Raw genomic sequence first — 27,773 nt, 5'->3', positions numbered from 1 at the left:
TAAAAAAATAAAAATGGGATGTTAGTTGGGGTGCCCAGGTAGCTCAGTTGGTAACATGCAACTCTTGATCTCAGGGTTGTAAATTTGAGCCCCACATTGGGTATAGAGATTACTTAAAAATATTTTTAAAAAATAAAACTGGGTTTTGGTGACAGCTGCATGAGTCAGTAAATTTACTAAAAGTCATTACACTGTACACCTGGAATGGGTGAATTTTTTTGGTATGTGGTTTTCAAAGCAAAACACATCAGTTGCTCTTCCTTACTAGTCACTTAATAGTGCACCAGCGCTATATATGATTAACAGTATCAGTTCATTTTTATGACAGAGGATGGAGACCTTGAGATAACTGCAAGAGGCAAAGGACATTAAATATTATGTCCTATATTTACAAGCCCTGGCACCTAGCACTGTAATACCTATAACACAATAGGAGTTTGATAATTATTTACTGAATGTAGTGTGATAAGTGAGAAAAATCGCCTACAGGAAACTAAATGGTCTGTCACTAGTGAAAACCAGCAGGAACTAGAGAATCAATGTTAGCAGGGAAGACAGCTCCCTATCCTGTCTGAGGTAGAAAAATAAGTACAGTTACACACAGGTGTAATGTGCAATACAATTATAGTCCTTTCATCCTTTGCAAGTTTAAAGGCATTTAGAAACCACTCAGAGCAAAGGAGGAAGGTTGAGGAATTTTTGATTTTTAGAAAGCAACAGACCCGGTAAAATCAGAAAAGTTTATTACCATTCATTACAAACAATTGAAAAGTGACTATTAGCATGTTAGTCTTCATACAAATTCCTTTTAAGTATAAAAACAAGATGTCAGTGTATGTTTAAGACCATCAGATCAGTCTAATACAGAACCATACTCTCAGACTTGTGGGTCACACCTCCATTCCTAAGAGGATATGAGTTTGACCAAACCCAGCCCAGGCTTACATTTGGCAATGTGCTACGCAAAGTGAGAGCAGGAGGCACTATTATAAGCCAATTAAAAAGATTTCAGTAGCTAAATGGAAAGTTCCCAGACACCAGTGACAGCCATGTTTCTAGCCCCTTTCAACCATGAAGTCCTGTAAGCACCTCAGGCAGCATCAATCAGAACATCCTGAGACCAGAATACACTCAAGCAATAGGTGCCTCATTTGGCTGCCTGTAGGAAAACTCAGTGAATACACAGAGCAGTTGGCACACATGCCCACAGGCCAATTGACTCCTACAGTCACCACACTACTATAATGGACCCCCACTTTCCAAAGTGTTACTGGGCCTTAGTTAAGGAGGGCCACCCTCACCCTCTTCCAGTTAACAACCTGCTCATACAGGGTCCCTACAACCCCATAACAGGAAGCTCTGGGCCAAACACCAGAAATAAATACAGTACACTGAAATTGAGAAAGAAGACATCTACGAGACAATACTATTCATCATGGATCCTCCACAGTTTTAGACAATAAATGGTGTAGAAATGAATTACTATATGGAGTGGAAAGTGCAGTGATAAAGGAAAAGCAAAACAGAACACTTTAGTCTATGGTGAGGGAGAGGAGAAAAGGAAGAATAGTGAGCTTATGTAACCTTTTACCTTCTAACAATACTTGGTATCTGCTTGACCTCTGGGTTTCAAGTTCTCAGAGAATAAGGGTGCCAGATTTAGCAAATAAAAATACATGATGTCCCATTAAATTTGAGTTTCAGATAAAGAGCAAATAATTTCTCATTCTATGTCCCAAATATTGCATGGTACCTACTTACACTAAAGAATTATTTACTCTCTTTTATCTGGCAACTGTATCCAGGAGGTTCAGTTAACCTGAGGACTAATCTTATCATATATTAACAAAGAGCAACAGTAAGACTATCACAGAGCAAAACAGAGACACTTCATTCACCACAGAAGGAGGTATGTGATTCTTTTAATTCCATTTCCCAAACTCTCGAAGATCCAATGCTTATTTTGGCAGGGTGAGAGGGTATGTGCAGAGTGGAGTTGTCAACCACCATCTGCCAGGTAGAGTTTTCCTTCCATATCAAATGAAGGTCAAAAGTACAACTAGGGAGAATAAGGAGAAGCAGGCTTACTGGGGTAAGGAATCTGACTCGTACTGCACCTGGGCAGGCTGAACAACTCCAGCAAAATCCCCACAAATGTGACAGCCCTGGGGTCTGGAGATCCTACATACTCCCAACTTTCTTGGGGCAACTAAAAGACTTCAAAGGCAACCAGGACTGAAAACACACACACACACACACACACACACACACACACACAATATAGAGGAGGGAGGAACAGGAAGAGAGCAAGGTAGGACGCTGAGAACAATCACATAACTCCCTGATAATGACTGGAAGAACATTTTGGTTGGTGGGTTGGTTGATTTATGGGGTTAACCTTCAGTGGTCTTTCCCTAAAGCAGAAGCTGACAGAAAAAAAGGGCCTCATAGAGACCTCAAGGACACAGCTTTATGGGGGATTAATTCCACATCACTAGGGCCATAATCTGATAGCAGATCCGCCCATCAGACCCCACATCCAATGCACTATCATGACTAAGTACCAAACCCACCTCCTAAGGGTCAGAGAGGAACTAGTAACAAGTCCATGGCGATAAAATTCCTCTCAAAGGCCTAAAGAAGGAAACATCAAAAAGCACAGGACCACAGTTATGCTTTTTCTCACAGCCTCTTTGGGAATTTCTAGTTCCTATTAGCCCAGAATCTCTGAAATTGTTTCTAGAGATGTTAACAGGTGTTGCATGGACCCAAAAAAAGTTCAGTGAAATAAATTTGGGAAATATTGCCAAATAAATACATCATACATTTGTACGACAATACAAATATTGTCATACATTCCTGCAGCAGAGGAAACTTCAGCTTTATTGAAATCACTGGCTATCGGAAGGGAGGTAGGTGAGGGACTGGGGTAGATAGGTGATGGGGATTAAGGTGGAGGGCACTTGTGATGAGCACCAGGTCCGTGTGGCAGTATTGAATCCCTATCTTGCACACCTGAAATTAATAGTACACTGTGTGTTAACTAACTAGGATTTAAATAAACATTTAACACCCCACTGGTTCCTGACTTATTTGACCACAGAACCTTGTTACAGAACATTTATCTATTAGTATCTCCCAGTACTTTGAAAAAAAATGCTGCTTAAGCACTTTTGCAAGCATGTCTCATCTCAAGAACATGCCGACATTGGGAACACCCAGAAATCACACATAAGATGGCTTTCCAAAATTAGTATATCAAGAAGCTTAAGGCCATGATATGAAAACTGTAGATTTGTCCTTCTTTGAGGCACTTGTTCAATAGTAAATATGGCTAGGAAAGCCACATTTAGAGGTGAAAGTCAGTCTCTCTCTCATTCTCTCTCTCTTCCTCCACAAACTTCCAAGCAGCCAGGTATAAACTAGGCTGTCTTTGTTCCTCCAATAGCCTGGAGTCTAGGGTTTCTGGGAAGAGACAAATGGCTCATGCTGGCATTGTCCAATGCTATCAAAGGAGTCCCTCTTTTTCTCCCTAGGTGCAGTCTCCAAGTAGCACCCCCCGAAGCTATAACAGTACACACTTCTTGGTGCTCTTCTTTGTAGCAGGGTAAAGCACAGCCCGGACAGCTTCTGAAAACACCTCATGCACTCCATCCTGCAGCAGGGCCGAACATTCCAGATACTTCACTGCCCCTACTTGTTTGGCCAGGGAAGTGCCTTGCTGAGGAGTTGTGGGCACTAGGCTCTGTTCCTTCAGCTTCTTCACTGTCTCAACATCATTCCGCAGGTCTCTCTTGGTCCCTACAAGCAGAACAGGTACATTGGGGCAGTGATGGGAGACCTCCGGGTGCCACTTATGCCTCACGTTGGCATACGAGGATGGGTTGCCAATGGAAAAACAAATGACAAAGATATTGGTCTGGGGGTAGGACAGCGTTCGCAGTCGGTCATACTCCTCTTGGCCAGCTGTGTCCCACAGGTTCAGGCTGACGATCTGGCCATCTACAGAGGTCTGGGCGCTGTAGTTGTCAAAGACAGTGGGGATATACTCCTCAGGAAAGGCATTTGTTGTGTAACTGATGAGGAGGCAGGTCTTCCCGACAGCCCCATCTCCTACAACCACACATTTGATTGTCTGCATTCTTCCCTTGGAGTCCTGTGTGCAAAAGAGAAAGAAAAAATGTTCACAGATGCTGGGTTCATCTGGAGGGCCTAAGCTTTGTCAACATTTCTCTCTGAGGAGAAAGAGAGGAGTGTAGACCCCCACCACCACCACCACTGCCCATCCCCTTAACACCATAGAAGAGTCAGCTGGGAAAGGCTATATAGGGCAAGAGTTCTTACCGTGGAGTCCATGAACTGCTAGAGGATAAACTTCAATAGATCCTAGAAGCCGCCTCTGAAGTATGTAATATTATGTGTATGTACATAAGTGAATTTTTCTGGAAAGAAGATCCAAAACCCATCAGATTGTCACAAAGGGCTGTGAGCCCATAAAGATTAAAAACCACTCATATACTTAGATATTTATGTTACACTGTTGTCATGACATCTGGCTGTACTCTACCAAAGGTGCTAAAACACAGTGGGTGCTCCATAAATGTAAACTATTTTTCTTTAAATATTTAATTTATTTATTCATGAGAGACACACAGAGAGAGGCAAAGACATAGGCAGAGGGAGAAGTAGGCTTCCTGCAGGGAAGCCTGGGATCACCACCTGAGCTGGAGGCAGACACTCAACCACTCAACCTCTGAGCCATCCCGGAAACTAATTTTTAAATACCACTGATGTTCAGGTGCCTGGGTGGTGCAGTCGGTTAGGCATCCAATTCTTGGTTTTGGCTCAGGTCGTGATCTCAGGGTCATGGGATCAAGCCTCACGTTGGGCTCTGTGCTCAGCACGGAGTCTGCTTGAGATTCTCCCTTCCTCTGCTCCTCCCACTCATGCATGCATGTGCTCCTTCTCTCAAACAAATAAATATTTAGAAAAACACACTGATGTAGAAAGAAAAGTTTTAAAGGTTGAAACAAAAGAAATATGGCTCTTACTTTGGGTCTGTGGTCATAGACTCAGCAAAGAAACCTGTTCCTGACAGTGACATCATAAAATTGGAGAAAAGTAGGCCAGTCAGATTTAGCCATCCAGAGAAGTAGTTAAGAGTCCAGGCTCTTATGTCAGACCACCCGGAGTCCAAAACTAGTCCTTTCTTTTTCCAAGCTTTGTGAACTTGGACAAGCTTTTAACCTGTGGCTTAAATGAAAGAATGTATGTGTAGTGCTTATTAGTATCTGCCACATAGGAAGTACTCCTTAAGTATTAGAAGTTACTATGACTTCATAATAATTCTTCTACTGTTCTGGGGAAGGCAAAAGTTCTGTAATGTGATTACAATGCTAAACAAATCAGGGATCTCATCCCCTCCCACCTTATCTTGGCAAAACCATTGGTTATACCACCACCGTACTTTCCCCATCCATTTCCTCATGAATCAAGTATTTGAAAATTAATGGTAAGGCACAGATGACCTCCCACGTTTATACCCCCATGTTAAAACATTAAAAAAATCCCCTACCCTGTCAGCGCCCCCAAAGCAGTCCATTTCCTCTAGCTTCTTAACTACTGCACTAATTTCAGACTTGATCCAGATAGCATTAGTTTCTTCAAGTATTGAAACATGGAAGAAAGGGGACAAATGTCATATGTATCTGATTACAGAAAAAATACTGAGAATCAATTAGTTCTTCACCTTGGGAATTTGGGGGGGTACATCCTTCATTCTGTTGTCTTATTAGCTACAGTCCACATTAGGCCCATATCATAAACAAAACAAAACACCTAATTTTCAGTCAGAGCAAAGAAAAGTTGGCCTTCTGGGGCACCTGGCTGGCTCAGTCAGAAGAGCATGCAACTCCTGATCTCAGGGTCATGAATTCGAGCCTCACATTGGGTGCAGATTACAGACATATATACATACATAAAGAAATAAACTTTTAAAAAAAGAAAGAAAAGTTGGCCTGAGTACGCTTCACACAACCCCACTAGAGGTACAGCCAATTCTGACTAACAAGGCATTCCACCTCGAAGCCTTCATTTCATTAGCACAGGTCCCACAGGTAAAAGTCCAGAGTGTAATTCCACTCCAGTACTCACTGACCATTAGCCCTGTTTTTTTCCATCTAGGAAGAGGCATAAGGCTCAAACATACAAGGTCAATGGAAACAGGGTAAAGTCACCATCACATTCTCTGAGAAGAGCCTTCCTTGATTTCCTCAGGCTGGATTCATTTCTTTCTCCTCTGAGTTCCTATCCTATAGCAATCACTGCGTGAACAACTCGTCTTCCCAGCCTGCTACTGGTATCATCCATTATCCAACGTCTCTGTTCAAAGTGACTGTTTTCCGGATGACCATGCATCCGAGGGAGTTGCTGAACCAGAGCAAACTCTTAGGCCCAAAGAACACTTTGCACCCCAAGCTCAGCTCCTCACATCTCTGTAATTAGGAAAAGGCATCTACACTCATTTCTGCTTATCTCCACTAACAGTCCTGGCATAATGATCTGCAGATGGGCCTTCAAGTCACACTGAGGGCTAAAGGCCTAGATGATGAAGTGCAGCTGGAACATCCCAACATCCTCACCTGTAGCAAATTCTCTGTGAAAGGGGGGGGTTCAGGAGAAGTCCCAGGTATTTTGGGGGGCTCCTCTGTATAATTAATTGAATCATTGATTCAGCCTGCATGTTCATTACTATTTTATTTACTTCTATGTATGTTTGGAATTATCCATAGTTTAAAAATACTAAAAAATATATCTAAAAGAATTGGAAAGAGGATCTCAAAGAGATACTTGTGCACCAACATTCATGGCAATATTATGCACAAGAGCCAAGAAGTGGAAATCCATCAATGGAGGAATACATGCAGAAAATGTGAGATATATAGATATATTTAACTTTGAATATTATTCAACCTTAAAAAGGAGGAAATCGTGGAGCCTCTGGCTGGCTCAATGGGTAGAGCATGCAACTCTTGATCTCAGGGCCTTGAGTTCGAGCCTCACAATGGGCACAGAGCCTACTTAAAAAAAGAGATGGGGTGCCTGAGTGGTTCAGTCGGTTAAGCATCTGCCTTTAGCTCAGGTCATGATCTGAGGGTTATGGTCTGAGGGTCCTGGGATTGAGCCCGGTGTCAGGCTCCCTGCTCAGTGGGGAGTCTGCTCCTCCTGCTTCCTCTGCCTCTTGCCCTCCCTCCCCCTACTCATGCTCTCTCTTTTGCACTCTCTAATAAATAAATAAAATCTTTAAAGTTTTTTTAAAAAAATATTTTATTTATTTATTCATGAAAGACACAGAGAGTGAGGCAGAGACATAGGCAGAGGGAGAATCAGGCTCCCTGCGGGGAGCCTGATGTGGGACTGGATCTCAGGACCCCAGGATCATGCCCTGAGCCAAAGGCAGACACTCAACCACTGAGCCACCCAGGGGTCCCAATAAATAAAATCTTTTCTTGAAAAAATAAAGGACCCTGGCTTAGAAAGCTCTGTTAATTCCAAAAGAGAGAGAGAGAAAGAGAGAGAGAGAAGGAACTCTTCATACACTACACTATGGATGAAACTTGAGGACAGGGATGCCTAGGTGGCTCAGCAGTTGAGTGCCTGCTTCAGCCTAGGGCATGATCCTGGAGTTCCAAGATGGAGTCCCACATCGGGCTCCCTGCAGGGAGCCTGCTTCTCTCTCTGCCTCTGTCTCTGTCTCTGCCTCTCTCTCTGTGTGTGTGTGTGTGTGTGTGTCTCATGAATAAATAAATAAAATCTTTTAAAAAACTGCTAAAAAAAAAAACCCTTAAGGACATATGCTCAAAATCAGTCACAAACAGCCATATACTGCATGATTCCACTTACATTAGGTATCTAGAGTGGTCAAACACATAAAAACAGAAAGTAGAATGGTAGTTGCCAGGGATAGGGAAGGGGAAAAAGGGGAGCTTTTTTTTTTTTAGATATATTTATTTTAGGGATGCCAGGGTGGCTCAGTGGTTGAGCATCTGCCTTTGGCTCAAATCATGATTCCAGGGTCCTGGGATCGAGTCCTGCATCAGGCTCTCTGCAGGGGGCCTGCTTTTCCCTCTGCCTATGTCTCTGCCTCTCTCTGTGTCTCTCATGAATAAATGAATAAAATCTTTTAACAAATTTTTTAAATAAAAAAATAAAGATTTATTTATTTTAGAGAGAGTGGGGAGAGGGGCAGAATCTCCAACCAGACTCCCCACTGAGCATGGATCCTGACGCAGGACTTGATCCCACAACCCTGAGATCATGACCTGAGCCAAAACAAGGAGTCAGATGCTTAACCCACTGAGCCACCCAGGCACCCCAATAGGGAGTTGTGATAAAGTTTCAGTTTTGCGGGGTGTCTCAGTCGGTTAAGCATCTTCCTCTTGATTTCTGCTCAGGTCATAATCTCAGGGTTCTGGGATCAAGCCTTGCATTGGAAGGCTCAGTGGGGAATCTGCTTGTCCCTCTGTCCATCCCCCCCTGGTGCTCACACCTTCTCTCTCTCAAATAAAATCTTTAAAAAGAAAGTTTCAGTTTTGCAAGATGAAAAGTTCTAGAGAGCTACTGCACAGCAATATGCATATAGTTAACGCTACTGTACTATATATTTTTAAATGGCTTAAAATACTAAAAATAAAATATTTTTAAAGGGTTTGGAGCTCTGAGAGAAGACTAGGAGTTGTAAGAGAAAGGCAAATGAGAAAAGTTTGTTTACCTTAGCCTCAGGATCTAGCACAATGCTGTCCTGTTACAGAATACCTACAGCTTTCCCCTCCTCATCACCACCACTATCTACAGTCTCCCAGGTACTACTACGGGCAATGCACTGCTAGAAGGGACTCAGAAAAGAGTAAAAAGAAAGACTGCTAGAAGCTTACAATCTTGTGGTAAAGACAGGACTTCTATGAAAAGGCAAACAATAATACAAAGTAATGCATGGCTCACAGGAAAAAAAAATGTTGCTAGGGGGAAGCAAAGGAAAACAAAAAAATGAGAGTTGGTTAGAGGCATTGTGCCAAATACGTTTATAGGGGCACCTGGGTGCTTCAGTGGTTGAGCATCTGCCTTCGGCCCAAATCGTGATCCCGGGGTCCTGGGATCCAGTCCCACATCAGGCTCCCTGCAGGGAGCCTGCTTTTCCCTCTGCCTATGTCTCTGCCACTCTCTATCTCTCATGAATAAATAAAATCTTTTTAAAAAATCACAAAACATTAAAAAAAGGAACAAGTGCTTTTACCTATCTTATTTAAGCCTCACAGTGGCACCATGAAGTATACATAAGAGCAGCTCAGAGATCTGTAGGTATGCCCCTAGGATTGGAAATTGGGAGAGGCCTGGTGCTGCAGAAAACCAGCACCCTCAGAAAGTTGCCTTCCGGGATCCCTGGGTGGCGCAGCGGTTTAGCGCCTGCCTTTGGCCCAGGGCGCGATCCCACGTCGGGCTCCCGGTGCATAGAGCCTGCTTCTCTCTCTCTCTCTCTCTCTCTCTGACTATCATAAATAAATAAAAATTTAAAAAAAAAAAGTTGCCTTCCAAGTCAGTCATTCGCAGTGACTTGATATTAACAGTTTCTTCTAAATTTTTCTATCTCTGACAAAGCATCCTTCTTCACATGTACAAGTCTGCATAGGAGTCAATTTTCTCCTAGGTTGGACACACAATGTAAAAGACCCAGTAACAGTCAAGACAAGAATGCAGCTCAAAGTATTCCTGTTTCTAGCACATTCTCCTCCAAGTCTCCCCCTTTCCATAAGTCCAAGTCTAATTCACTTGAAATTACTCTGGAACTTTCTGAAACCAAAACAATTCGGCAGAAGACCCCCATTTGAATTTATTACTCTCCACATTAATCCACTACCCCCGGGAAGCTTTTTCACACTGAAGACTGACTTCTTTGGTTCAAGTCCAGTGGAAGAAGGCTTTAGGACTCTCCGGGCCAAGGAAGCCTGGTGAACACTCCCCAAACCGGAGCCAGGAGAAGACTATTCCGCGGCTGGAAACTTAGCCAGAGAGGCAGTGGTAGTGACCCGGCAATACCACAAGTCCGCTCGGCACTTCCCTCACATCTTTCTCCCCCAAGGCTAGTTGGTTCCGGGACTTCATATGGACTCGCGAGCCCGGGACAGAGTCATGCCCCACATGGGATTCGCAAATAGGGAGAGCTGGCTCAGTCTCCCCTACAGGCATACACCTCATCCCACCCTCCAATGCCTTCCATCCAGGGAATGGTTCACAGACCGAGGATGGGGAGACTCAGTTAAAGAGCGGGAGTGGCGGGGGGACGTTGGGGCGGGGAGTCCCCGTAAAGATTACCTGGCAAAGTGGTCGTCCTCCTACGCTGTTCACTGCGGCGGGCAGAGGCTCCCGGGAGACTCTCGCCGGGGTGGGCAAGGCTCGGCGGGATCGGCGCCACATCCGGGCAGCTACCGAGTCCCACCCAGTCGTCAGACGCAGTCTTCGCTGAGTGCCCCGACACCTCCTGGGAAGTGGAGTTCTAGGGCCCGCCTCACTGTCTGCAAGTCACGGGCTTCTAGAACCACCCCTTGGGGTAATCCAGGTTTCCTTAGATCCGGCCCCCAGGTGCGGACCCCAAGACGAGTCACTCGCTTCAGAGCTCCCCAAGGCTCATCTTTTCCTTGGCAAAGGGAGGCTGTCCCCTTCTCCCCAGATCCCCGTTTCCCTCAAAACCAATACTAAGGAGTCAGTCAAGAAACAAATACTAGGAAAAATGGAGGCGATAAAAAAAAATGAGATAGTGAATTAGGGTTCCTTTCGGTCACCGTATTATTTTGCATTTTCTAGAGTTTCCAGTAAATGGAATCATATAGTATGCACTCTTTTTTTTAGAGGCTTTATTGAGCTATAAATTCACATACCACACAATTCACTCATTTAAATGGTACAATTCAGGGGTGACTGGCTGGTGCACTCAATAGAGCCTGTGACTCCTGATCTCGGAGTTATAAATCCCAGCCCTAGGTTTAGTGTAGAGATTGCTTACAAATAAAAAGTCTATATTTTATTTTTTAAAAATATTTTGTTTATTCATGAAAGACACACAGAGAGGCAGAGACATAGGTAGAGGGAGAAGCAGGCACCCCGCGGGGAGCCTGATGGGGGTCTTGATCCTAGGACCCAAGGATCACAACCTGAACCCAAGGCAGACAGTCAACCACTGAGCCACCCAGGCTTCCCCAAAATAAAAAAATCCTTAAAAAAATTGTACAACTTGGGACGCCTGGGTGGCTTAACAGTTAAGCGCTTCTACCTTCAGCTCAGGGCGTGATCCTAGAGACCCAGGATGGAGTCCCACATCGGGCTCCCTGCATGGAGCCTGCTTCTCCCTCTACCTATGTCTCTGTCTTTCTCTTTCTGTGTCTCTCATGAATAAATAAATAAAATCCTTTTAAAAATTTGTACAATTCAATGTTTTTTGATATGTTACATTATTAACGTTTAAAATTGTGATAAATAGGTATAACAAAATTTGTCCTTTTAACCATTTTCAAGTGTATAATTCAGTGGCATTACGTACATTCACAATGTTGTGCAAAACTGTCACAACTGATATTTCCAAAACTTTTTTTTTATCACCCCAAACAGAAATTCTGTATCCATTAAGCAATAACTTCTCATTCCCCCTGCCTCCAGCTGCTGGGAACCAACTGTCTCCATGAATTTGACTTTTCTAGCTACCTTTCATCTATTGATGGGCATTTTGTGTTTTTTTTTTCGACTTTGGACTTGTGAAAAATGCTGTTATGAACATTGGCTTACAAGAATCTGGTTTTGTTAACTTTACTGGTTTTTCACTGATTTCCACTTTGATTTTCATTATTTTTATTCCTTTACTTTGAGTTTTATTTGCTCTTCTTTTTACCAAAGTGAAAGCTAAGGTCATTGTTTCTTCTGTTCTAATACAGGTTTTTATTGCATAAAAACTACCCCATAAGAGGTGACTGGGTGGTTCAGTGGGTTAAGCAACCAACTCTTGATTTTAGGTCAGGTCCTAATCTCAGGGTCATGAGATTGAGCCCCACCTGGGGCTCTCTGTTTAGCATGGAGCTTGCTTAACATTCTCTCTCCCTCTCCCTCTCCCTTAAGCTCGTGAGTGCTTGCACGCTCTCTCTAAATAAATCAAAGAAATATATTTTTTAAATTACCCCATAAATACTGCATTAGCAGAATGCCATAAATTTTATGTGTGGTTTAATCTTTATTCCACTCAAAATATTTTCTAATTTGTCTCTTGATTTCTTCTTTAACCCATGAGATATCTAGAAGTAGACTGTTTCATTTTCAAATATTTGAGGATTTTCCAGAGATCTTTTGGTTGTAGGTGTGTAATTTAATTCCATTGTTTTTAGAGAATATATTTTGTATGCCTTGACCCTTTTGAATTCATTGAGACTTTTTTTTTGTGGCCTAGAATATGGTCTATCCTGGTAAATATTCTGTGTGAACTTGAATGTGTATTTTGTTGTTAATGGGTGGAGTATTCTAAAAATGTCGACTAGGTCAATTTGGTTGATAGTGTTGCTCACTTATATATCCTCACTAATTTTATGCTTACTTGTTCTATTAATTACTGACAGAAGGGTATTGAAATCTCTGAGTAGACTTGTGGATTTGTCTGGTTTTCCATGCAGTTTATCAGTCTTTGATTCATGTATTTTGAAGCTCTTACATCAGGTATACACATATTTATAATTTTTATGTCCTCTTCATCTATTGACCCTTTTATCATTATGAAATTACCTTCTTTATTCCTGGTATCTTTGTTCTGAAATCTACTTTGTCCCATATTTATATAGCCCCTCCACCTTTCTTTTAACCAGTGTTATCATAGCACATCTTTTTTACATGCTTTTAACCTATTTGTGTCTTTGTATTTTAGGAACATTTCTTGTAGGCAGCAAATGGTTGGGTCTTGCTTTTGTTTTTTACCCAACCTGATCATCTCTACCCTGTAATTGGGGTGTTTAGACCATCTACATCTAACATAATTGTTAATATGGTTAAAGTTTGAGTCTATCATTTTGCAATTTGTTTTCCATTTGTCCCATCTCTTCTCTTTTTCCTCTTTTCTACCTTCTTTTGGATTAATCAATATTATTTTAATTCCATTTTACCTCCTTATTGGCTTATTAGCTTTACATTTTTGTTTTGTTATTCTAGTGGTTGCTTATAGGTTTATTATGTACAGCCATAACTTATTAGTCTACCTTCAAGTATTATACCACTTCAGAAGAGTTATATGTTATGTTATGCACTTATGTTAATATATTTCCATTTCTCTCTTCCTGGACTTTACACTGTTGTTATGCATGTTACTTTTACCCCATAATACATTGCTATTATTTTTGTTTAAACAATTAATTTTTTAAAAAGATTTTATTTGTCTATTCATGAGAAACACAGAGAAAGAGAGAGAGAGAGGAGCAGAGACACAGGCAGAGGGAGAAGCAGGCTCCATGCAGGGAGCCCGATGTGGGACTCAATCCCGGGTCCCCAGGATCATGCCCTGGGCTGAAGGTGGTGCTAAACCGCTGAGCCATCAGGGCGGCCCTAAACAATTAATCTTTTTAAAGATTTATTTATTATATATACGGAGAGAATGTGTGCACAAGTGGGGAGAAGGACAGAAGGAGAGAATCTTCAAGCACCCCCACTGAGCATGGAGCCTGATGCAGGCCTCAATCCCATGATCTAGGAGACCATGACCTGAGCCAAAACCAAGAGTTAGATGCTCAACCGACTGCGCCACCTAGGGGCCCCATATATAGTTAATTTTTTTTATAATAAATTTACTTTTATTGGTGTTCAATTTACCAACATACAGAATAACGCCCAGTGCTCATCCCGTCAAGTGCCCCCCTCAGTGCCCGTCACCCAGTCACCCCCACTCCCCGCCCTCCTCCCCTTCCACCACCCCTAGTTCGTTTCCCAGAGTTAGGACTCTTCCATGTTCTGTCTCCCTTTCTGATATTTCCCACACATTTCTTCTCCCTTCCCTTATATTCCCTTTCACTATTATTTATATTCCCCAAATGAATGAGAACATACAATGTTTGTCCTTCTCCGATTGACTTACTTCACTCAGCATAATACCCTCCAGTTCCATCCACGTTGAAGCAAATGGTGAGTATTTGTCGTTTCTAATGGCTGAGTAATATTCCATTGTACACATAAACCACATCTTCTTTATCCATTCATCTTTCGATGGACACCGAGGCTCCTTCCACAGTTTGGCTATTGTGAACATTGCTGCTATAAACATCGGGGTGCAGGTATATGGTTAATTTTTAATAGACTTTATTTTATTTTCCTTTAAGTACACTGTATCCCTAGCATGGGACTCGAACTCATGACCCCACAATCAAGAGTCACATGCTCTACCAACTGAGTCAGCCAGCCGCCCCAATAGATTTTATTTTTTTAGAGCAGTATTAGGTACAGCAAAACTGAGCAGGAAGTACAGAGAATTTCCATATACCTCCAGCCCCTACACAAGCACAGCCTACCCCACTATCTCAACATCCCATACCACCAGAATGGCACATTCATTACAATTGATGAACCTACATTGACACATTGTTACTATCCAAAGTCCATAGTTTACATTAGAGTTCACTCTTGGTATTGTATATCCTATGAGTTTTGACAAATGTACAATGACATATATCCACTATTATAAGAGTATACAGAATAGTTTCACTGTCCTAAAAATTCTCTGTGGTCTGCCTATTCATTCCCTTCTCCATACAATCCCTGGCGACCATGGATCTTTTTACTGTCTCCATAGTTCTGCCTTTTCCAGAATGTCATATAGTTGGAATCATACAATACATATACTTCTCAGATTGGCTCTTTCACTTTAGTAATGTGCATTTGAGGTTCCTCCATGTCTTTCATGTCTTGATGGCTCATTTCTTATTAGTGAATAATATTCCATTGTTTGGATGTACCATGTTTATTTATCCATTCATCTTCTGAAGGACATCTTGGTCGCTTCCAAGATTTGGCAATTATGAATAAAGCACTACAAATATCTAAGTGCAGGTTTTTGTGTGGTCATGAATCTTCAACTCATTTGGGTAAATATGAATGTTATTGCTGGCCCAAATGGGCAATAATCTTTTTAAAACAGCTATATTGGGGTAAAAAATTATACATTATAAATTCACCCATTTAAAATGTACAACTAAATGATTTTTAGTATATTGACAATGTGCTATCATTACAATATTATTTTATTTTTTAAAGATTTTATTTATTTATTATTTATTTATGAGAGTCACAGAAGCAGAGACATAGGCAGAGGGAGAAGCAGGCCCCATGCAGGGAGCCGGATGTGGGACTCGATCCTGGGACTCCAGGATCACACACTGGGCCAAAGGCAGACGCTCAACCGCTGAGCCATCCAGGTGTCCCATAATTTGATTTTAGAACATTTCCATCACCCCAGAAAGATCCCTCTTGCCCAGTTGCAGTCACTCCCTGCTCCCAAATCCCAGGCAACCACTAATCTACTAATTCTCTCTGTAAAGGTGTCTTTCTTGACCATTTCCCATAAATGGTATCACACAATATTTCATTTTCTTGTATCTGATTTATTTCACTTAGCATAAAGTTTTTTAGTTTCATCCACATTATAGCACATATCAGTACTTCATCCCTTTTTATTGCCAACTTGTACTTTTAAATCAAATTCATAGAGACGCCTGGTGGCTCAGCGGTTGGGTGCCTCCTTCAGCTCAGGTCATGATCCCGGGATCTGGGATCAAGTTCCGCACTGGGCTCCCTGCGAGGAGCCTGCTTCTCCATCTGCCTATGTCTGCCTCTCTCTCTCTCTCTCTCTCTCTCTCTCTGTCTCTTATTAATAAATAAATATTTTTTAAAAATAAATCAAATTCATAGAGTTATAATTTATATGCCATTACATAAGCTCATTTTAAGTTTATAGCTGATGATGATTTTTTAAAGCTTTAAGTAATCTCTGCACCCCATGTAGAGCTCAAACTCATGACTCCAAGATTAAGAGTTACATGCTCCTCCAACTGAGCCAGCCAAGCATCCTGATAGTTTGATGACTTCTGACAAATGTATGCACTATGTAATTATTACCACAATCAAGATATAAATTTTCATCACCCGAAATAGTTCCCTTCTATCCCTTTGCAGTCAATCTCTATCACCCCTGGCCCCAGAAGACCAAGATTCTGCATACTGTCACTAAAGATTAATTATGCCTTTCTAGAATTTCATGTAAGTGGAATCTTTCAGCATGTACTCTTTTGCATCCACTTCTTTTGCTCAGCATGTATCTGAGATTTATTCATATTGTCAGGCACAACAGTAGTTCATTAATTTTTATTGCTTAGTAATATCAATTGCAAGAATATATGGCAATTTGTTTCCAGTTCAGAGCTATTATGGATGAAGCTGCTATGAATAATTATAAGTCTTTTGTGAATATATGTTTTAATTTCTCTTGAGGAATATCTAGGGAATAGAAATGTTGGGCCACTGGGTGGATGTATGTTTAATTTTGTATATTTAATATTATAAGGAACTACCAAATAGTATATCAAAGTGGTTGTACCATTTTACCCTCTAATGTATGAGACTCTCAGTGGCTCCGTATCTTTACCAATATTTAGTAATTAATTTTAGCAATTCTAATGGGCATATAGTGATGTTTCACAGTGGTTTTTATTTATATTTCCCTGATACCTAATGATTTGACCAGCTTTTCATTTATTTAATGGCTATCCATATGTCTTTCTTCATGAAGTGTCTGCTCAAATCTTTTGCCCATTTTGTTATTAGGTTGTTTTCTTATTTTGAGCTGTAAAATTTCTTTAACTGTTCTGGATACAAATCCTTTCTCAGGAGCACCTGGGTGGCTCAGCTGGTTAAGCATTTGACTCTTGATTTCAGCTCAGGTTGTGATCTTGGGGGTCATGAGATCGTGCCCCGGCTGAGTGTGAGATCGGCTCTGTGCTCATATACAAGTCTGCTAGAGATTCTCTCTCTCTCTCTCTCTCCCTCTGCCCCTCCCTGCCATGTGTGCACGTGTTCTCTCTAAAATAAATAAATAAATCTTTTTAAAAAATCCTTGTCAGACATATGTCTTGTGATATTTTCTTCTGCTCTGTGGCTTGCCTGTCATTTTCTTAAATGAAATAGCAGAAGTTTTAAATTTTAATATGTTCAAATTTTTCTTTTATGCTTAGTGCCTTTATTTATTTATTTTTTCGGTCATCTCCTGTGTAAGATCATTGCCTATATTTTTAATGTATTTTATAGCTTTTGTTGCCAATATTTATATCTCTTATTTTGATTTCTCATTTCACTGCATTGGTTAGGACTTGTAGCATAATGCTGAATGGTAGCTAGTTTACCAGTGAAAGTCTGTGATTCAGGTTTAAGGAATAACAGTGAGACTGGAGAGAAACCAGAGACATTACAAAGGAAGAATCAATAGAACTTGGTAACTAACTGAACAAGGAGGATGAAAGAGAATTATACTTTAGAAATAACTTGGATGTTAAGGTTAGGAACAGGGAGAATGAAGTTGCCATTATCAGAAATGAAACAACAAAGAAAGTTATTTCAGAGAAAGATAAGTTCCATTTTGGATATTTTCATTTTGAGTTTACCATAGGGCTTTCATTCGGAGGTGTCCTCTAGACAGTTAGAAATAGAGAACTGGCATTTGGATGAGAGGCTTGGGCTGGAGAAAAGTACTTCAGAGTCATCAGCAAAGGTGATAGCTGAAATAATAATGTGGATTAGTTACTTGAAAGAAGAGAAGTTAGGGGTGCCTGGGTGGCTCAGCTGATTACGTGGCTGACTTTGGCTCAGGTCATGATCTCAGAGTCTGGGATCAAGCCCAGTGACAGGCTCAGTGTTCAGTGGAGAGTCTGCTTGTCCGTCTCCCTCTACCTCTTCCTCTGCTTATGCTCTCCCTCTCTCTCAAATAAATAAATAAAATATTTTTTAAAAATATGGGAAGTTAGAGAAAAAGAAAAAGAGTTCAACATTGGGCCTCAAGATGAAGGGAGGAGGAAGTAAGTGAGCCAAGAAAAAAGAGAAAAGAAGGATTTAGAACAGAAGGTTATCTAGAATAGCTTTACAAGTTATAAGGAATAATTAACAGTGTCAAATAGGAGAAAGAACTTAAGGGAAACAAGGAATGGGAGCAGTGGGTCTTCTGAAATTGTCAATAAAAATATCCTTAGATTGGCAACTGTGACATAAAACATTTTTTACATACTAATGGAAAACTTAACAAAGACTAAGTATTAGATGATATTGAGAAATTATATATTTTATGGAGTATGATAATGGTCTTATGGTTGTGTTTTTTAAGTCTTTATCTTTTGAGCCCAAATACATAAAAGTGAAATGATATGATGCCCAGAATATGCCTTAAACTACTCCAGTAAAAATTAATTATTTAAAACAAAATAAAATACTCCAGCAATTCTTAATAAGAGAGGGATATACAAAACAATAATAATGGGGTATTAACTATCATTGAACTGGGTGATGGGTACATGGGGGGGTAATTATACTATTCTTTTTCCTTTGTATGCGTTTGATATTTTCCACAATAAAAGGCTTAAAAATAGTTGGGAATGAACTCCAAGATATATTGTTAAGACAAAAGTAAAGATTCAGAACATGTGGATGGTATGCTATTATTTGAATAAGAAAAAAATTAAAAGAAAGTCTAGGAATACTTGTTTGTATATGCAAAGAATATCTTTGATAAAATATGCAAGAAATTGATAACTTTAGTTGTTTCCTAGAAATAGAACCTGCACAGATTAGGAGTAAGAGAGGAAAGTTTTTATTTTTATTTTTATTATTAAAGATCTTATTTATTTATTCATGAGAGACAGACAGAGAGAGAGAGAGAGAGAGAGAGAGAGGCAGAGACAAAGGCAGAGGGAGAAGCAGGCTCCATGCAGGAAGCCTGATGTGGGACTCAATCCCAGGACTCCAGGATAACGCCCTGAGCCAAAGGCAGACACGCTCAACTGCTGAGCCACCCAGGCGTCCCAAGCGTCTAACTCTTGATTTTAAATCAGACTCTTAAGGTCATGAATTCAAGCTCTGCATTGGGCTCCATGCTGGGCATGGAGCCTACTTAAAAAAAAATATTTTCTAATAATTTGGTTATGACTTATATACAATAGTCAAGAAAGTATTCCTAAAATAAAGGGATCATATAGGCAAAAATTTTAATAAATCTGGAACCAAAATTTTGAGTGGTTTTACAAAATGATTAGAGGTGGAGAAGAAAGGATTATAGATATTGAATAATTAATGCTATTTTCAGAAAAAGTATACGTAAATTTTTGTGTGTGTGGAAATATAATTTATTGCTCACTGACTAGAAATAGGAACTAGATTAGAGGGAGAAAAGGAACAGAATCAACTTGATCAGTCAAGCAAAAGGTATGAGATGAAAATTAAGAAGCAAAAAAAGCAGCATAAAATAACATGAAATAAGTTGGTAGAATAAAACCTAAGATATTAATGATGACAATAAACAAGAATAGGTAAATTTCTCTATTTAAAAAATACTGTAAAAACTGAGGATTTTTTTTTAAAAAAAGATTTATTTACTTTTAGAGAGAGAGAGCAAGTGGTGGGAGGGGCAGAGGGAGAGGATCCTATGCTCCATTGAGTGTGAAGCCCAACTCAGGGTTTGATCCCAAGACCCTGAGATATGACCTGAGTTAAAATCAAGAGTCAGCTGCTTACAATGTCCACAATAGCCAAAATATGGAAAGAGCCCAGATGTCCATCAATAGATGAATGGATACAGAAGAGGTGGTATACTTATACACAGTGGAATACTATGCAGCCATCACAAACAAAATCTTGACATTTGCAATGATGTGGATGGAACTAGAGGGTATTATGCTAGTGAAATAAGTCAATCAGAGAAAGACAATTATCATATGATCTTACTCATACGTGGAATTTAAGAAACAAAACAGAGGATCATAGAAGGGTGGGAAAAAATAAAACAAGATGAAATCAGAGAGGGAGATAAACCATAAGAGACTCTTAATCATAGGAAACAAAGTGAGGGCTGCTGAAGGGGAGGGGGTTGGGGAGATGGGGTAATTGGGTGATGGACATTAAGGACGGTATGTGATGTAATGAACACTAGGTATTATATAAGACTGATGAATCACTGAACTCTACCTCTGAAACTAATAATACATGATATGTGAACTAATTGAATTTAATTTGAAAAAATAAATTGAAAAAAGAATCGGCTGCTTAACCAACTGAGCCACCCAGGCGCCCCTGAAAACTGAGTTTTTAAAAAATCCAATTATGAGGTGCCTGGCTAGCTCAGTAGGTAGAGCATGCAATTCTTGATCTCAGGTTGTGATTTCAAGCCCCACATTGGGTGTGGAGCCTACTTAAAAAAATCCAGGGGCACTGGGGTGGCTCAGTTGGTTAAGCATCTGCCTTTGTCTCAGGTCATGATCCTGAAGTCCTGGGATCAAGCCCTTTGTCCGGCTCCCTGGTCGTTGAAGAGCCTGTATCTCCCTCTCTCTTTGCCCTCTCCCACCCCTGGCTCATGCTCGCTCTCTCTCAAATAATGAATAGAATCTTTAAAAAAATTTAAAAATCCAATTATATGTTATTTACAGGAGACAGACCTAAAACAAAATGACAGAGTAATGTTGACAATAAAAGGATAAAAACTCATCCGGTAAATATGGTTTTTAAAAAAGCAGAAATGGAGGGGTACCTGGCTAGTTTAGTCAGAAAGCTCTTGATCTCAAGGTCATGGGTTCAAGCCTCACATTGGGTGTAGAGATTAATAAGTAAATAAACTTTAAAAAAAGGAGAAATAGCAATATTAATATTGGATAAAGTGGGATTTAAGACAAAGTGTGTTAAGTTATACAAGAAAGGTACCATTTGTTTAAACTGGCAAAAGAACACAATTGACCGAAAAGGAAGATACAGCTGTCATTGAACTTTTTATATAGAACAACATAGTAGGGAAACATAAAGCAAAAACTATTAGAAATACAAGACAATAACAAAGACAAAATCATGGTCAGAGACAGACATTACTCAGACTGACAGATACAAAGAGCCAAATTAAGTAAGGATTTAGATTTGAAAACTACAAATAACTTGTTGGATTTAATAGATTTGTGTAGAAATTTACACCTCAAAATAGATTATACATTCTTTTCAAAGGCTATAGAACACTTATAAAATTGATCATGTACTAGGCTACAAGAAAATAATAATAGATTCCAAGGAGTAAAATAATACCAGCCAGATATAATAGATGATGGTAGAACAGGAAGCTCTAGGAAACCATCCATCCTCTGAAACAATTATTAAATTGGCAGGAACTGTCTGAAGTAACAATTTTGGAACTATGGACTCTAGTTAAATACTTGCAGAGTCTAGGGGAGAGCTTGATAAAGAGGCTTATAAGTTTTGGTAAATTTCTTGAAATGTTGGCCTTTTACCCAGTAGTTGCCATCCCCCAGCACTGAGTCAGGTGCCTAAAGGGACAGTTCCTTGTGCAGCTTCCTGAAGCTTAAGTGGGCAATAAAGACATTGTCCTCTAAATATCAAGATTATGTGGTTTGATTTCTGATTGCTATTTATGAGGGCTGAGAGGCTGGCACAGAGGCTGACCATTGTTTCAATCCCCATGGGCTAAGGCAGTTTACAGGGGATTTAAAGAAACAGTACTTGGATTTTTAAAAAAATATTTTGCTTCTTTTCCCCCTTTAGATACAGAGACATTTAAGGAAATCTTTGTCAGGTTACTGACTGACCACAGATATAACAGAATAGAAACATCAGTGTCCATGTATAACAAATAATACACGCTTTATAAAAATAGTTTGCAAAAGTCACAAATAGATGGCTCTAACCCTCAACAAACAAGATTCATCAATCCCAGAGGAGTGGAAGTATTAGATGTCCAGAGTTACCACAATAGTAATACTCAAAATGTCCAGTTCTCAAAAAAATTTACAAAATAGAGATACATGGGTGGCTCAGTGGTTGAGTGTCCGCCTTTGGCTCAGGGGGTGATCCTGGGTCTGGGGATTGAGTCCTGCATTGGGCTCCTTGTGGGGAGCCTGCTTCTCCCTCTGTCTATGTCTCTGCCTCTCTCTCCATTTGTCTCTCATGAATAAATAAATAAAATCTTTTTTAAAAGTTTACAAAATATACAAATAAACAAGAAAGTATGGCTCCATCACAGGGAAAAGATTTGAATGAGGAAGCCCAGACATTGGAATTACTAGTCAAAGATGTTAAATAAACTGTCTTAAATATGTCCAGTAATCTCAAAGAAACCATGGATAAGGATTAAATGAAATCAGGTAAACAATGTATGAAAAAATGAGGGTATCAATAAGAGATAGAAATTACAAAAAGGGGAGCACCTGGGTGGCTCAGTTGGTTAAGCATCTGCATTCAGCTCAGGTCATGATCTCAGGGTCCTGGGATCAAACCTTGCATCAGGCTCCCTTCTCAGTGGGGAATCTACTTCTCCCTCTCCCTCTGCTTGTTCTCGCTCTCATGGCTCTCTTTCACATAAATAAAATTTTTAATTTTATTTTTTATTTTTAAAATATAATCTTTAAAAAAAAAGAAATTACAAAAGGGAACCAAACTGAAATTCTGGAACTGAAAAGTGCAATAACTGAAATGAAAAAACTCACCAGGGGATCCCTGGGTGGCGCAGCGGTTTAGCGCCTGCCTTTGGCCCAGGGCGTGATCCTGGAGACCTGGGGTCGAATCCCACGTCGGGCTCCCGGTGCATGGAGCCTGCTTCTCCCTCTGCCTATGTGTCTCTGCCTCTCTCTCTCTCTCTCTCTCTCTCTCTCTCTGTGACTATCATAAATCAAAAAAAAAAAAAAAAAAAAAAACAACTCACCAGCGGTCAACAGCAGATGTGAAAAGGCAGAAGAGATCAACAAACTTTAAGATGAGACCATTGAAATCATCCATTCTAAGGAAAGGAAAAAAAAGAATGATGAAAAATAACAGAGCCTGAGGGACCCGTGAGACATCATCAAATGCACTGCAGTTCACATAGGAGTCCTAGAAGGAAAAAAGAGAGAGAAGGCTGAAAAATTTAAATCTTAAAATCTTAAAAAAAATTTTTTTTTATTTATTTAATCATGAGAGACACACAGAGAGAGGAGGGGGTTAGAGGCACAGGGAGAAGCAGAAGGAGAAGCAGGCTCCGCGCAGGGAGCCCGACGTGGGACTCGATCTCGGGTCTCCAGGATCACACCCTGGGCTGAAGGCGGCGCTAAACCGCTGAGCCACTGGGGCTGCCCTAAATAAAATCTTTTTAAAAAAATTTTAAAAATAGCCAAATTTGTCCCAAATTTGAGTAAATACATGAATATATACGTCTAAGAAGTTAAATGAATGCTACACAGGACAAATTCAAAGCTCAATATCAAGACACATTATTGTCAAGAGGTCAAAATCCAAAGACAAAGAATTCAATTAATTAATATATAGTGTATTATTGGTTTAAAAGGTAGAGGTCAGTGATTCATCAGTCTTATGTAATACCCAGTGCTCATTATATCACATGCCCTCCTTAATGTTCATCACCCAGTGACCCTGTCCCCCTCACTCCCCTCCAGCAATCCTCAGTTTGTTTCCTATGATTAAGAGTCTCTTATGGTTTGTTTCCCTGATTTCATCTTGTTTTATTTTTTCCTCTTCTCCCCTATGATCCTCTGTTTTGTTTCTTAAATTTCACATATGAGAGAGATCATATGATAATTGTCTTTCTCTGATTGACTTATTTTGCTTAGCATAATATCCTCTAGTTCCATTCACATCATTGCAAATGTCAAGATTTCATTTTTTTTTCTTTTTTTTTTTAATTTTTTTTTCAAGATTTCATTTTTTGATGGCTGCATAGTATTCCATTGTGTATATTTATACCACATCTTTTTTTAAAATTTTATTTACTTGTTCATGAGACACACAGAAATAGAGAGGCAGAGACATAGGCAGAGGCCGAGGGAGAAGAAGGCTCCATCCAGGGAGCCTGATGCGGGACTCGATCAACCTAGTTGATCCCAGGTCGATCATACTCTGAGCCAAAGGCAGATGCGCTTAACTGCTGAGTCACCCAGGCATCCCAACATCTTCTTTATCCATCCATCTATTGATGGACATTTGGGCTTTCTCAGAGTTTGGCTCTTGTGGACATTGCTGCTATAAACATTGGGACACAGGTGCCCCTTTGGATCATTACATCTGTATCTTTGGGGTAAATACCCAGCAGGGCTATTGCTGAGTCATAGAGTAGCTCTATTTTCAACTTTTTGAGGAATCTCCATACTGTTTTCAAAAATATGGAACACTTCACAAATTTGCATGTCATCCTTGCACAGGGCCATGCTAATCTCTGTATCATTCCAATTTTAGTATATGTGCTGAAGGGAGCACCAAAGAAAGAATTTTTAAAGCATTAAGAGAGAAGTGACTGATCATGTACAAGGGATCCTCAATAAGATTAATGCCTGATTTTGCCTCAGAAACCATGCAGGTCGTAAGACAGTAGGATGATATGTTTAAAATTCTGAAAGAAAAATATAAACCAAGAATTCTACATCCAGAAAGACTATCCTTTATAAGTGAAGGAGAAATGAAGACATTTCCAAATAAACAAAAGCTGAGGGAGTTTATTACCAGTACATCTAACCTACAAGAAAAGCTATAGGGAGACCTTTAGGCTGGAATGAAAAGCAACTAGACAATAACTTGAAGCTATGAAAAACAATAAAGGGTACTGGAAAAGACAATTATATAAGTAAATACAAAAGCCAGTATTATTGTACTCTTGGTATGATTTATTACTTATTTTTCTGATACGATCTCATAGGCAAATGGATAAAACATAATTGGAAATCTATGTTAGTGGGTCTACAGCATATAAAGATGTAATTTGTGACAATAACAATAATAAAGGGGAGAGATGGGGATGGGAACAGAGTAATTGTATACTACTGAAACTAAACTGGTATTGGAGTACCTGGCTGGCTTAGTCAGTGGAGCTTGTGACTCTTAATTTTGGGATTATGAGTTGGAGCCCCATATTTGGGTGTAGAGAATACTTAAATAAACTTAAAAAAAAAGAAACTAAGCTGGTATTATTCAAAGTAGGTTGTTATAAATTTAAGATGTTGATTGTAATCCCCAAGGTAACTAGTAAGGAAATAACTTTAAAATATTCCAAAAAGGAAAGAAGGAAATCACAATGGCATACTACCAACAAAGGCAGCATAAGGCAGATAAGGCACAAGGAAAATAAATAGACTCCAAAAAATAGAAGAGGAAGGAAAACTTCCAAATTCATTCTACAAGGCATACATTATCCAGACACCAAAACCAGATAAAAATACTTCAAAAAAAGAGAACTACAGGCCAATATCTCCGATGGACATAGATGCAAAAATTCTCAACAAAATATTAGCCAACTAAATCCACAGGAAATTTTTAAAAATCATTCACAGGGCATCTGGCTGACTCGGTCAGAAGAATATGAGACTTTTAATCTTGGAGTCATGAATTGGAGCCTCATATTGGGGGTAGAGATTACTAAAAAAAAATTTTTTTTAAATCATTCACCATGATCAAGAGGAATTTACTTCCAGGATGCAAGGGTGGTTGAATATTTGCAAGTCAATCAACATGATACATCACATTAATAAGAAGAAGGATAAGAACCATATGATTATCTCAGTAGATGCAGAAAAAACATCTGGCAAAGTACAACATCCACTTATGATAAAAGCTCACAACAAACTGAGTGTAGAGGGAGCAGACCTCGACATAATAAAGGCTATATATGAAAAACCCACAGCTAATCATACTCAAGGAGAAAAACTGAGAGCTTTTCCTCTATGGTCAGAAACAAGACAAGGATGTCCACTTTCACCACTTTTATTCAACAAAGTACTGGAAGGCTTAGCCACAGCAATTAGACATACATACATACATACATACATACATACATACATACATACATAAATGGCATCTAAATTGGTAAGGAAGAAGTAAAACTTCCAATTTTGCAGATGACATGATACTCTATATAGAAAGCCCTAAAGACTCCACTAAAAACTATTAAAACTGATAAATGAATTCAATAAAATCTCAGGATTCAAAATCAATGTACTGAAATCCATTACATTTTTATACACTAATAATGAAGCAACAGAAAGAGAAATTAAGAAAGCAATCAAACAAAACAAAATAAAACAATTGCACCAAAAATAACAAAATATTAGGAATAAACTTAACACTAAACACTAAAACACTGATGAAATAAATTGAAGATGACACGAAGAAATGTAAAGACATTCCATGCTCATGGATTGGAAGAACAAATATTGTTAAAATGCCTATACTACCCAAAGCAATATGCACATTTAATGCAATCCCTATCAAAATACCAAAAGTATTTTTCACAGAACTAGAACAAACAACCCTAAAATTTGTATGAAAACCCAAAAGACTCCAAATAGCCAAAACAACCTTAAAAAAGAAAAATACAGGGCAGCCGGGTGGTTCAGCGGTTTAGCGCCACCTTCAGCCCAGGGCCTGATCATGGAGACCAGGGATCCAGTCCCACTTCGGGCTCCCTGCTTGGAGCCTGCTTCTCTCTCTGCCTATGTCTCTGCCTCTCTGTGTGTCTCTCATGAATAATAAATAAAATCTTAAAAAAAATACAAAGGGTTGCGGAAGGGGAGGTGGGTGGGGGGTTGGGGTAACTGGGTGACAGGCACTAAGGAGGACTTTTGATGGGATGAGCACTGGGTGTTATATGTTGGTAAATGGAACTTAAATAAAAACAAACAGGGGATCCCTGCGTGGCGCAGCGGTTTGGCGCCTGCCTTTGGCCCAGGGCGCGATCCTGGAGACCCAGGATCGAATCCCACATCGGGCTCCCGGTGCATGGAGCCTGCCTCTCTCTCTGCCTATGTCTCTGCCTCTCTCTCTCTCTCTGTGTGACTATCATAAAAAAAAAAAAAAAAAAAAAAATTAAAAAAAAAAACCAAAAACAAAAAAAAACCAACAAAAAAAGAAGACAAAAAAAGAAAAAATAAAGCCACTGGGTGGCTCAGTGGTTGAGGATCTGCCTTCGGCTCAGGGCGTGATCCTGGGGTCCTGGGATCGAGTCCTACATTGGGCACCCAGTGAAGAGCTTGCTTCTCCCTCTGTCAATGTCTCTGCCTCTCGCTATGTGTCTCTCATGAAAAAATAAATAAAATCTGGGCAGCCTGGGTGGCTCAGTGGTTTAAGCACGGCCTTAGGCCCAGGGCCTGATCCTGGAGATCAGGATTGAGTCCTGCGTTGGGCTCCCTGCATGGAGCCTGCTTCTCCCTCTGCCTGTGTCTCTGCCTCTCTCTGTGTGTGTCTCTCATGAATAAATAAATAAAATAAAATATAAATAAATAAATAAATAAATAAATAAATAAATAAATAAAATCTTAAAAAAAAAAACGAAAGAAGGGATGCATGGGTGGCTCAGAGGTTGAGCGTCTGCCTTTGGCTTAGGGCCTGATCCCAGCTTACCAGGATCAAGTCCTGCATCGGGCTTTTTGCATGGAGCCTGCTTCTCCTCCCTCTGTCTGTTCCTCTGCCTCTCTCTCTCTGTA

General features: G+C 39.9%; 1 protein-coding gene and 1 pseudogene across 4 annotated transcripts; both read right to left on the bottom strand.

The window, feature by feature from the left end:
• Nucleotides 1-726: 726 nt before the first annotated feature.
• On the bottom strand, nt 727-10,534 carry LOC112671826 (rho-related GTP-binding protein RhoG-like). Of its 4 annotated transcripts, none has more exons than XM_025466156.3 (3): nt 10,369-10,525; nt 4,345-4,442; nt 727-4,156 (listed from the first exon to the last, which is right to left on the bottom strand). In XM_025466156.3, exons 2-3 carry the CDS (start codon nt 4,354-4,356, stop codon nt 3,566-3,568), a joined length of 603 nt encoding a protein of 200 aa, XP_025321941.1. In that variant the 5' UTR covers nt 4,357-4,442; nt 10,369-10,525; the 3' UTR covers nt 727-3,565. The 4 variants fall into 4 exon arrangements, with proteins under 4 accessions (XP_025321941.1, XP_048963059.1, XP_048963060.1 ...); XM_049107102.1 differs by lacking the exon at nt 10,369-10,525 and adding an exon at nt 5,576-5,616; XM_049107103.1 differs by lacking the exon at nt 10,369-10,525 and adding an exon at nt 5,052-5,504.
• Nucleotides 10,535-24,458: 13,924 nt separating this feature from the next.
• LOC112671954 (U6 spliceosomal RNA) lies at nt 24,459-24,558 on the bottom strand (annotated as a pseudogene).
• Between the last annotated feature and the right edge of the window lie 3,215 nt (nt 24,559-27,773).

This window comes from Canis lupus, chromosome X (assembly GCF_003254725.2).
Source record: "Canis lupus dingo isolate Sandy chromosome X, ASM325472v2, whole genome shotgun sequence".
Taxonomy (NCBI): Eukaryota; Metazoa; Chordata; class Mammalia; order Carnivora; family Canidae; genus Canis; species Canis lupus.
Note: the sequence above shows the minus strand (reverse complement) of the source record. Positions and strands in the feature narration are given on the sequence as shown.